General features: G+C 48.7%; 1 protein-coding gene across 2 annotated transcripts in view; it reads right to left on the reverse strand.

The window, feature by feature from the left end:
* LOC311324806 (serum response factor-like) overlaps nt 1–13099 on the reverse strand; it is a 29726-nt gene that overhangs the window by 11599 nt on the left and 5028 nt on the right. For both annotated transcript variants that reach the window (XM_084457399.1, XM_084457400.1), the window contains exon 2: nt 10497–10763. In XM_084457399.1, coding sequence (XP_084313525.1) covers nt 10497–10763 — 267 coding nt within the window. The remainder of the gene's footprint in view (nt 1–10496; nt 10764–13099) is intronic.

The following is a 13099-nucleotide window of genomic DNA, read 5'->3' on the forward strand; positions in this document are numbered from 1 at the left end:
ACCACACACACTCAACACTAATACAACACACTCAACAACACACATTCAACTCTAATACATCACACACACACACACACACACACACACACACACACACACACCCATATCAGAGATAGAAAAACAGGGAGCAATCTATAGCAATAAAAGTGCAGTGTGATGAGCTACTGTCTCAACAGTCTACAGATGACAATTCCTCGTCTAGACGGGCTGCATACACTCAACACTAATACAATACACACTCAGCACAAATACACACACTCAACACAAATACACTCAACACTAATACAATACACACTCAGCACAAATACACACACTCAACACAAATACACTCAACACTAATACAATACACACTCAGTACAAATACACATTCAACACAAATACACTCAACACTAATACAATACACAGTCAGCACAAATACACACTCAACACAAATACACTCAACACTAATACAATACACACTCAGCACAAATACACACACTCAACACAAATACACTCAACACTAATACAATACACACTCAGCACAAATACACATTCAACACAAATACACTCAACACTAATACAATACACAGCACTGATACGATACACACTCAACACAAATACACACACTCAATACAAATACACTCAACACTAATAAAACAACACACTCTCAACACTAATACAACACAGTCCACACTAAAACAACACACACAACACTTATACCACACAACCTCAAACACTAATACAACTCACTCAACAACACACATTCAACACTAATACAACACACACTCAACCTTAATACAACACACACTCAACACTAATACAACACACACTCAACACTAATACACACACAACACTAATACAACACACACTCAACACTAATACAACACACAACAGTAATACAAAACACACTCAACACTAATACAACACACACTCAACACTAATACAACACACAACAGTAATACAAAACACACTCAACACTAATACAACACACACTCAATAATAATACAACACAGACGACACTAATACAACACACCCTCAAACACTAACACAACACACTCAACACACATTCAACATTAATACAACACTCAACACTAATACAACACACTCAACACTAATACAACACCCTCAACACTAATGCAACACACACACTCAACACTAATACAACATACCCTCAACACTAAAACTCAACACTAAAACAACACACCCTCAACACTAATACAACACACAGTCAACACTAATACAACACACACTCAACACTAATACCACACTGTCAACACTAATACCACACACACTCAAACACTAATACAACAAACACCCTCAACACTAATACCACACACACCCTCAACACTAACAACACACTCAACCCTAATACAACACACTCAACACTAAAACAACACACTCAACACTAATACAACACATCCTCAACATTAATACAACACACCCTGAACACTAAAACAACACATCCTCAACATTAATACAACACACCCTGAACACTAAAACAACACACTCTCAACACTAATACAACACACTCAACACTAAAACAACACACTCTCAACACTAATACAACACACAGTCAACACTAATACAACACAGTCAACACTAATACCACACAGTCAACACTAATACAACACACCCTCAAACACTAATACAACAAACACCCTCAACACTAATACAACACACCCTCAAACACTAATACAACACACACCCTCAACACTAACAACACACACACTAAAAACTAATAACACACTATCAACACTAATACAACACACACTTAAGATTTATACAACACACACACACTCTCAACACTAATACAACACACACTCTCAACACTAATACAACACACACAATATGAATACAACACATACAAACACACACACACACATACACACACAACACTAACACACACACTCAACGATGATACAACACGGAGCAGTCAGTCAGTCAGATCCAGTCCATAGTGAGGACGCTGCTGGTCCAAGGTCCTCCTCGCTCTCTTGCTAGTTAAACAGCAGCAGGAGAAAGAGAGAGAGAGGGGGAAAGAGAGAGGGGGAGGGAGAGAAAGATGTGTAGAGAGAGAGAGGGAAGGGGGAGAGAGAGGTTGAGAGAGGGGGAGGGAGAGAGGGGGGATAGAGAGAGAGGGGGAGGGAGAGGTGTAGAGAAAGAGAGAGGAGGAGGGAGTGAGAGAGGTATAGAGAGAGAGGGGGATGGAGAGAGAGAGGTGTAGATACAGTAGAGGGGGAAGGAGAGAGAGGTGTAGAGAGAGATGGGGGAGGGAGATAGGTGGATATAGAGAGGGGGGGGTGAATATAGAGAGGGGGAGGGAGAGAGAGAGAGGTGTAGAGAGGTGTAGAGAGAGAGAGGTGTAGAAAGAGATGGGGGAGGGAGATGGGTGGATATAGAGGGGGGGGGATGGGTGGATACAGAGAGGGGGGGGTGGATATAGAGAGGGGGGGTAGGTGTATATAGAGAGGGGGGGTAGGTGTATATAGAGAGGGGGGTAGGTGGATATAGAGAGGGGGGGTAGGTGGATATAGAGAGGGGGGGTAGGTGGATATAGAGAGGGGGTGTAGGTGTATATAGAGAGGGGGGGTAGGTGTATATAGAGAGGGGGTAGGTGTATATAGAGAGGGGGTAGGTGTATATAGAGAGGGGGGGTAGGTGTATATAGAGAGGGGGTAGGTGTATATAGAGAGGGGGGGTAGGTGTATATAGAGAGGGGGGTAGGTGTATATAGAGAGAGGGGGTAGGTGGATATAGAGAGGGGGGGTAGGTGTATATAGAGAGGGGGGGTAGGTGTATATAGAGAGGGGGTAGGTGTATATAGAGAGGGGGGGTAGGTGTATATAGAGAGGGGGGGTAGGTGTATATAGAGAGGGGGGTAGGTGTATATAGAGAGAGGGGGTAGGTGTATATAGAGAGGGGGGGGGTAGGTGTATATAGAGAGAGGGGGTAGGTGTATATAGAGATGGGGGGTAGGTGTATATAGAGAGGGGGGTAGGTGTATATAGAGAGAGGGGGTAGGTGGATATAGAGAGGGGGGGTAGGTGGATATAGAGAGGGGGGGTAGGTGGATATAGAGAGGGGGGGTAGGTGTATATAGAGAGGGGGGTAGGTGTATATAGAGAGGGGGGGTAGGTGTATATAGAGAGGGGGTAGGTGTATATAGAGAGGGGGGTAGGTGGATATAGAGAGGGTGGGTAGGTGTATATAGAGAGGGGGGGTAGGTGTATATAGAGAGGGGGTAGGTGTATATAGAGAGGGGGGTAGGTGGATATAGAGAGGGGGTAGGTGTATATAGAGAGGGGGGTAGGTGGATATAGAGAGGGGGGTAGGTGTATATAGAGAGGGGGGGTAGGTGTATATAGAGAGGGGGTAGGTGTATATAGAGAGAGGGGGTAGGTGTATATAGAGAGGGGGGTAGGTGTATATAGAGAGGGGGGTAGGTGTATATAGAGAGGGGGGTAGGTGTATATAGAGAGAGGGGGTAGGTGGATATAGAGAGGGGGTAGGTGTATATAGAGAGGGGGGGTAGGTGTATATAGAGAGGGGGGGTAGGTGTATATAGAGAGAGGGGGTAGGTGGATATAGAGAGGGGGGGTAGGTGTATATAGAGAGGGGGGGGTAGGTGTATATAGAGAGAGGGGGTAGGTGTATATAGAGAGAGGGGGTAGGTGGATATAGAGAGGGGGGGGTAGGTGTATATAGAGAGAGGGGGTAGGTGTATATAGAGAGAGGGGGTAGGTGTATATAGAGAGGGGGGGTAGGTGTATATAGAGAGGGGGGGTAGGTGTATATAGAGAGGGGGGGTAGGTGTATATAGAGAGGGGGGGTAGGTGGATATAGAGAGGGGGGGTAGGTGTATATAGAGAGGGGGGGTAGGTGTATATAGAGAGGGGGGGTAGGTGTATATAGAGAGAGGGGGTAGGTGGATATAGAGAGGGGGGGTAGGTGTATATAGAGAGAGGGGGTAGGTGTATATAGAGAGGGGGGGTGTAGAGAAAGAGAGAGAGTGTGTTGTGCTGCCTCTCCACCGCAGAGAGAGAGAGAGAGAAACTACAGTACACAGAGTCACAGAGAATGTACTGTCATACTGGACACTAACCCAATTAGACCTAAATCCAGCCTCTGCTAATATTACACTACAGCCGGGCGGCGTGTCATCTATCCATCTGTTCTGATGTTAAAAACCAGTGAGATCTGTTGTCACAGACCAGTCATGTTGCTGGGTTCAGTCTGATCAGAACCGAACCAGAGACAGTGTTCTGTACTGACACGGGATCAGAATAACTGAGAGCGCGGGGCCAGGAGGAGGAGAATGGGGGGGCTGGAGGGGAAAAGGACCAGTTGTTAGCCTTGGGGAGGGGGGGGGGGGTGTCTGAGGCATGCTGGGAGCCGGGGCACAGACAGGGGACAGGGCAGGACATGGGCGTGTGTGAGCGAACAGCTGAGGAGAGGGACAGCTGGCGGGAAACCGGAGCGCCTCGGGATCACAGTTAACCCCTTCCACGCCGGCTGGCGACAGTGGGTCGATGGCGTGAGGAACGCCACCCCGTCTGAGGCTGGGCTACGTCGCAGGCGCGCCAGGAGCTACTGGACGAGACGGACGGGGTTCTCCTGACGAGCAAAGCCTGTCCTGACTGCCTACTGTACACATATTGCGATACATTGCGATACTCTACATAATTAATACAGCTGAAAATACAACTCTATCCCCGCCTATTCCGTCTTGTTCTGCATATTTTCCTTGTGAAAAAAAATGAACTTTTTTTTTTTTACTGTATCAATACTGTACCGCAGGAAAAAATATTGCGATGTATTGCTGTATGGATTTTATTACACAGCCCTAGTACTGAACAGCCTGGAACCCACCGGAGCACAGAGCACATGCCTCACCACAGACTGAGGGTCAAGGTCAACATGAACGGCTCAGTCCCCAGTTTCTATAGGAGATTCACCAAGGCCAGCTACAGAGGCTTCGAATGGTTTTGTCTCTAGTGTGAGCCTTGGGTTAGGGTCACGTTGGCCCGACGCACGACTGACTGAGGACCAAAGATTGACCAAAGCACGTGTAGTCAAGTCATGTTGTTACTCTGAGCTGTTATCTCGCGTCCAGTCTCCACCCCCCAGTCCAGCCAGACAGGCCTCCAATCTCTACTGGCCGACTTATCAGTCCCTCTGTAAGCTGCTGTTTGACCATCCGTCTCTCTCCCGCCCCCTCTCTCCCCCTCCCTTTCTCTCTTCCTCCTCTCTCTCTCTCTCCCCTCCCTCTCTCTCTCCCTCCCTCCCTCTCTCCCTCCTCTCTCCCTTCCTCCTCTCTCTCCCTCCTCTCTCTCTCTCTCCCTCCTCTCTCTCTCTCTCTCTCTCTCTCTCTCCCTCTCTCTCCTGGCCTCAGTGCCCCAACACACAGACTGCGTCGTCGACAAGCACTAACTTTTGCGACTTTACACTGTTATAAAGCCTGTGAACCCACGTCATCGATCAAGAGATGAGCGGAAATCTTGTCCGTTGACAAATCAGTCCAGATTCCATTCTTGAGGGCCGAGTTGATGCGTTTCCCCCCGAAACGCCATCCTAAATAGGCCGGTAACAAGATTACGCCTGCTGCTTTTGGATTGATTCAAACCTTGACGGCCTAAAGCCTTTTGGATTGGTTCAAGTTTTTGTGAAGTGCTTGATGAGTCCAACACGGTTCTGGTTCAGTAGCGCTTGCTCCTTGTCTCTTCATGGGGTGCCAGCCAGGGAGAAGAGCTGCTCTTAGTCACTAATGGAGACAGCCCCCCGCCCCCCCTCCTCTCCGCCTCCATTCATGCCACCTCTCTGCCGTTCCCATCGCTACGGAGCCAAGACACTCTGAGAAAACACATTGACACAAAGGAAAAAAAGGCAAAACAAACGCCACTTTAAATAATGAAGCCTGGCAACAGAATCTAACGGACAGCGCCTGCGTTCGCCGCCGAGGCCGACGGACGAGCTTGACCGTCGGTGGGGCGGAGTTAGGGCTCGTCACAGCTGGACTCGCGGATTGGCTGGTGACATCATCCAGGCCAGGCTAGACGCCGGCCGCATCGTCATTTATAAGCCCATACACACGCCGCCCACGAGTTCCAGCATCCACGCAGAACCGGCCGAACACACCGTAGGTTCCGTAACGAACGTATTGTAACGGAGCTGTCGAGAGACACCGTTCAGTGTGAGAAGTCTGGACGGTCTTAAGTGAGGGTGGCAACAGGCCAGCCGGTCCTGCCCGGGTCTGAATCAGCCTTCTTGGTGGCTAAACCAACCCCCCCCGTGCCCCCCCCCCCCCGCCCTCTGAAATCTCCCATTTGCTGGGCCCCGTCTGGCAGCTTGTCACCCTGCCAGTGACGAGGAATTCACGGCTCCATTTGGGACTGCTAAAAAAGGCAAGGCAGCCCAAGTGGAGGAGGTGCAGCCAATCACGGCTGACCTGTCCAGCTGCTCGCTGTAAAGTAAGGGGGGAGGGGGGGGTGACACAATGTTGCCTCCCTCCCCTCTGGCACGACGACACATTGCTGCCCCCCCACCCCCTTCCTGCCTCTCACCAGGCACCCCTTTTAGGAGCAGCTCTGTGATAAGGGTGCATATCTCAGTGAACTAAATTCACTTTACATTATCTTAATGACACTCACTTGTCACCTGGCGCTTCAGCCCCCAGTTTCAGCCAACGGCCCGTCTCGTTACCAGAGACAGACTCCCTCCCCCAGCCGTCTCCCCGACGACTGGAAGAGCTGAAATCAGATCAGATGTTACTCTGGGGAGTGAGCACAGATATTGAAAAGTAAGCAATGGAGGTCAACGAATGATTCAAATGCTGACATAATCTTTTATGTTTGGGGGGGGGGGGGTCTAATTGCCTGTGATGTCTAGGAACAGCAAACATGTCCAGCTTGACTTGGCAGCATCTGGCCTCGCGGTGCCTTGGTGTGGGAGCTCTGGTGGTCAGAAGAATGCTACGAGGCTAGAGAGACCAGGACACACGATCTGCGCTAACGAGCACCAGGAACAAAATAATAAACTACACTGTAATTAAAACTACAACCGGACTGATGGCCAGAGAGGGAGGGAGGGAGAGAGGGAAGGAGCGAGAGGGAGCAAGAGAAAGAGAGAGAGGGAGGGAGAGAGGGCAAGAGAGGAAGAGAGTAGAGAGAGAGGGAGAGAGGGAATGAGAGGGGGGGAGAGAGAGAGGGAGATAGAGAGAGGGAGGGAGGGAGAGAGAGAGAGGGGGGAGGGAGGGAGCAAAAGAGAGAAAGGGATCAAGAGACAGAGAGAAGGGGGGGGGGGGGTAGGGTACTGCATCACTTTTTAAGATGCTCAGGGGCGATTTCTTACACAGAGATCCAGAATGAGTTTACTCTCCCCCAACTCTAAACTCAAACATTACACAGAAATGAAAACACACACACACACACACACACACACACACATACACACATATCCTAGATCAGTGGCTGATGAGGTCATTCTACCCCCATGGAGAAGTTTTGGGTTGGGGGAAAGAACATAGTTGAACCAGCCAAGAGGAACCCTGGACTGAGCAGCGGACTGTCTTCCATACAGGATGCAGTCACATGACTGCATCCAACCACGGGGCTGCTGACATCATGTCTGCCTCCTCTAGACCCCGTACTGTACCTCTGTCCAGTACCTCCACCCATCTCTCTCCCTCTCTCCTGTACCTACACCCATCCCATCCCTCTCTCTCTCTCTCTTGTACCTCCACCCTCTCCTGCACCTCCACCCATCTCTCTCTCTCCCTCTCTCCTGTACCTACACCCATCCCATCCCTCTCTCTCTCTCTCTCTTGTACCCTCTCCTGCACCTCCACCCATCTCTCTCTCTCTCTCTCTCTCTCTCTCTCTCCTGTACATCCACCCAGTCCACCCGGCTCTCTCTCTCTCCTCTGCCCCCCCCCTCCAAAGGTACAGTATGAGATTTCACTGTCAGGGTCATAAACCAAACAGCTATGCAAAGTTAAGGAGAGAGGATCCAGATGAGCAGTGGAGCAGCTGAGTTACTGTGTAACCACCTGCCATGGGCCGACTAGGACTGAGTCATCATGACTGTTCTATAGTATACAGCGTTCCAATGACAATCACTTGAGTAACTCCTTGTCTACCTGTCCATTTCCTACTCTCTCTGTCATGAATTGGCATGAATGTTAAAGTGAAACAGTGTTGCGGAGGCTGCTCACACAGCTAAGGGACAGAATAATATTCATATTATTCATCATAATATGTAATTATGAATGGATAAATACAATTCTGTCTCTGTCTCTCTCCCTCTGACTCCCCATCTCGCTCTCTCTCTGTCTGTCTCCATGGCAGTGGGGGCCAAACTTGTCTTCCACACTTACATCCAGTGCCGAGGTCACAGTGAATGACAAAATGTCACAAGAAAAAGATTCTCTCTGAGGGGAAATATCAGCCAAATGTTTCCATTCCATCTGTCTTCTTTCATACCCTAACTGCAGCCTGCCCCCCCCCCCCTCCAATGTACAGACTCCCCTCACCATCACTACTACACCCTGCACCCCCCGCCCCCCCCCCCACTCCACTCCAATGTACACCAACTACCCTCCCCACCACTAAATAACACCCAACTACATCCTGCTACCCCACTCCAAAATACAGACTCTCCTCCCCATCACTACTACACCCCCCCCCCACACACACTCGAATGTACAGACTCCCCTCCCCATCACTAAATGAGAGGAAGAAAAAAAAATCACCGGCCTCCACAGACAGCTGCAGCCTATAAGGAATGTAAGGGGCCTCAGCCAAGGGTGCAGGCAGGGAAAGCATACCATATATGGTCATGGAGGCGGCAGAATCACTTTCATCAACTTTTATCAATGAGCGGAGTGGACAGTGGGCACACAGAGAGCACCTCCATCCTGTCCCCGGGTGTTTTGCGTGTGGTACAGTTCAGTACGTTCCTCCAGCCGGCTTGTGAAAAAGCCAGACGGACACACGGGGGACAGCTGCAGTCTAGCTGCAGTCCTCTCCAAAGCAAAGGGGTTGTTCGTTCGTTAATCACGTAAACAGCTGAGGGAATCCCGTCGGCAGCACGTGACTCGCCGTGGCGAGAGCAAAGGTGCTCCTCCCACCTCCCGCAGCCTAACGCAGCGGAACCGACCACTCCGTCCATAGCAGAACACTGCCAGTTCTACACTGAGCAGCCAGTCAGTGTACCTACAAAGCTAAGCTACGCTGTAGTTTGATCATTGAGAGGATGAGCCTTCCCAGTGTTTTTCTTTGTGGTGCTAAACTGTAAATGGTAAATGGTAAATGGACTGCACTTATATAGCGCTTTTATCCAAAGCGCTTTACAATGGCCTCTCATTCACCCATTCACACACACATTCACACACCAATGGCGGCAGCTGCCATGCAAGGTGCTAACCTGCTCATTGGGAGCAATTTGGGGTTCAGTGTCTTGCCCAAGGACACTTCGACATGTGGACAGGAGGAGGCGGGATTCGAACCGCCGACAATCATTGGACGACCCGCTCTACCACTGAGCCGCCCCTAAACCAAAGTCATATTATTCCAAGTTGAATACCCAAAAGGTAGAAAGGCAGCACAGACACAGATCTAACTGAGTATATTGACATTTCTCATTTTCACTGGTTTATTTTGACCATGTGCCAAACAAACAATGCTAATATTAACGTCTCGGCCTGATGGCCTTCATCAGAGCACACTTAACACTGTGTGAGAATAGCTTCTGTGAGCTGTGTGTATTACACTACTACTACTGGGAGAGCAGTACGCATAGATCAGGCTGTAGCCTACGTCTCTCTGCTTAACGCAAACCAGACCTGCAGTGATCTACAGGTTTATATGGACAGGAGTTTGGAGGCTTTTCTGTGCCAAAGTTCGGAAAGGTAGAAAGAGTGAAGATAAGTTATATTCCATCCCAGCAGTGAGGGGTTTCATGTTCCTCTAGTTACCATGGCTTCTCTGGCTTTGCTCTCCTTATACATGCTGAAGACCGGGGCTTTTTTAGGCCAATTAAAATGATTTACTGGACTATCGCACCAAACCACGAGCAACAAGCCAAAAGAGGTCACCTCAAGTTTAACACAAGAAAATTAAAACCTTTACCAAAGGTCTGGTTATTGTGAGCAGAAATTACAATTCTATAGCTGACCCCTCCTGTTCTTCTCTTGGCTGTTCAGAGGGTGGGGGGGGGGCAGGGGTAGGGTTACGGTGCAGGAGGGGGGGGGGGGGGGGGGTACCTCAGCATCCATTAGTGATTCTCCAGTGCTTTGTCTTTCTAAAGTAAGCTGCTGACTGCCATTACTATATTCCATTAGCATCCAGACAGTCAATAGTTCACTGAAACGATAACTATGATGAAAAGTCACGTCATTATCAGTGCCAGTCATACTCAGGTTCCTGGAAACTAGCCTGGTAAGTTAAGAGAGCATGCTGTTGAATTGTGTTTCGTTTTTAAAGCCATCTGTCAGTTCTGGCCCTTCTGGCTCCAGAACTCACCTTGGTGTCCCCCATGCTCTCGGACTCAGACACCTGGTAGGTGAGGTCCGTCTCCTCGAAGCCTGTGGCACTCATGCGCTGGTCGGTGGATGGGTCGGACCGCGGCGGCGAGTCGGGGGAGTTGAGGCAGGTCTGGATGAGGGCCTTGCCTGTCTCGCTGGTGATCATGGGCTGCAGCTTCCGCGTGGCGAAGGTATAGACATGGCCCGTCTCGCTGGCCACCAGCAGCAGGACCTGGGTGCCCGTCAGCGTGGACAGCTCATAAGCCTGTCGTGGGGAGGGGGGACAACAGAGATGTCAAGACAGGGGAACACCATCTCCACTACCTTCTAGACAGGGTACACCATCTCCACTACCTTCTAGACAGGGTACACCATCTCCTCTACCTTCTAGACAGGGTACACCATCTCCACTACCTTCTAGACAGCGTACACCATCTCCACTACCTTCTAGACAGGTTAACCATCTCCTCTACCTTCTAGACAGGGTACACCATCTCCTCTACCTTCTAGACAGCGTACACCATCTCCACTACCTTCTAGACAGCGTACACCATCTACTCTATCTTCTAGACAGCGTACACCATCTCCTCTACCTTCTAGACAGGGTACATCATCTCATCTACCTTCTAGACAGCATACACCATCTCCTCTATCTTCTAGACAAGGTACATCATCTCATCTACCTTCTAGACAGCATACACCATCTCCTCTATCTTCTAGACAGGGTACATCATCTCCTCTGCCTTCTAGACAGGGTACACCATCTCCTCTACCTTCTAGACAGGGTACACCATCTCCTCTACCTTCTAGACAGGGTACATCATCTCATCTACCTTCTAGACAGCGTACACTATCTCCTCTATCTTCTAGACAGGGTACATCATCTCCTCTGCCTTTTAGACAGGGTACACCATCTCCTCTACCTTCTAGACAGGGTACACCATCTCCTCTACCTTCTAGACAGCGTACACCATCTCCTCTACCTTCTAGACAGTGTACACCATCTACTCTATCTTCTAGACAGGGTACGCCATCTCCACTACCTTCTAGACAGGGTACACCATTTCATCTATGTTCTGGACGGGGGTACACCATCTCATCTACGTTCTAGACAGGGTACACCATCTCCACTACATTCTACACAGGGTACACCATCTCCACTACCTTCTAGACAGGGTACAGCATCTCATCTACGTTTTAGACAGGGTACACCATCTCCACTATGTTCTAGACAGGGTACACCATCTCCACTACCTTTAAGACAATGGAAGAACAACTGTCCAAGAGGAATAAGCTCATTTGAGTGTGTCATATTTATATTCCATAAATCAATATTTCTAATTAGACACACCATAACGTTTTATAATGAGACGGGGGGTAAGGGAATTTGGTGTACAAATTACATGAAGTGTATAAATTAGAGTCAGCAGTGCTGAGGGGAAAATGTGATTTCCCAGTGGTGTAACCCCACAGAAAATGGGTAAAATCTGCAGTCCACCAGCTAAGAAAACAGAACTAAAAATACCTATGTAGTTTACTCTGACGTATAACTCAAAAGGAACTAAAATAACATAGAGATAAGGGTCCTAAAATAGCTAGTGTGATCAGGGGGAGACTGATTGTGGGGGGGGGGGGGGCGGTTGTGGATGTGAGAGACGGGGGTAGAGAAAGGGGGGTTGATAACCATTTTGGTTTTAATGGAGGACATGAGGAATCATTTCTCCCGGGCCTGGGCGGAGAGGAGATGGCAGTGAAACATGCGAGGACATTAGCCCACTCAGCTCATTATAGAACACACACAGGGCTGGTCAAGGTGAATTGGATAGGGTAAGGAGGCTCCCAGCAAACATGCTCATCTTGTATCTCACTCACACACACACACACACGAATGCACACACGTGCACACAGACACACACACACGCAAACACACAGCACACACACACTGTTCTACTCCAACACATCAATAATGTTGCACTTGGATTGAACCGACGACGTTCTTGAGAGCGATGATTTACTTGAGTCATCGTCCAGTAATGTAAGGGCTTTTGGCAGTGGCAGAGAGAGCAGTGTCACTACCCCCCCCCCATGAAAACAATCTACATTCAGTGATGAATTAATTCATTGGTTGCCTGCAGGAAGGAGCACAAAGGAGTAGATCCACATGGTTTATGGAGCAGTTATAATGCAATGTGTTCATGCTCGATGAGGCCTTTTAATCAATCATAGCCTGACCACAACCCTACCCAGATGGATCTGTTGGCTATAGGGATGAGACGGTATGGATTTTTGCATTACGGTACGGTATCAGGTTACACAGTACGGTAAGTATTTTACTTTGAAGGAACTACAGTGCAACACATGATGGAAAATACACACTATTGTAATTAAGCTCAGTTTATTAATAGCAAGCTTATATGAAATTACAAAATTAACTGTTGCAAGCAACTTGAAATGTGAAGTTTCAGCAGTGCATTATTGTAAACGTAATACCGTAAACACAGGGAATGTCACGGTTCTAATACCGTGGACATTTTATACCGCTGTTCACGGTTTTACGGTATACCGTCTCATCCCTAGTTGGCTAAGATCTATTCTTTCTGC

This window comes from Borostomias antarcticus (genome assembly GCF_949987555.1).
Source record: "Borostomias antarcticus genome assembly, chromosome: 2".
Taxonomy (NCBI): domain Eukaryota; kingdom Metazoa; phylum Chordata; class Actinopteri; order Stomiiformes; family Stomiidae; genus Borostomias; species Borostomias antarcticus.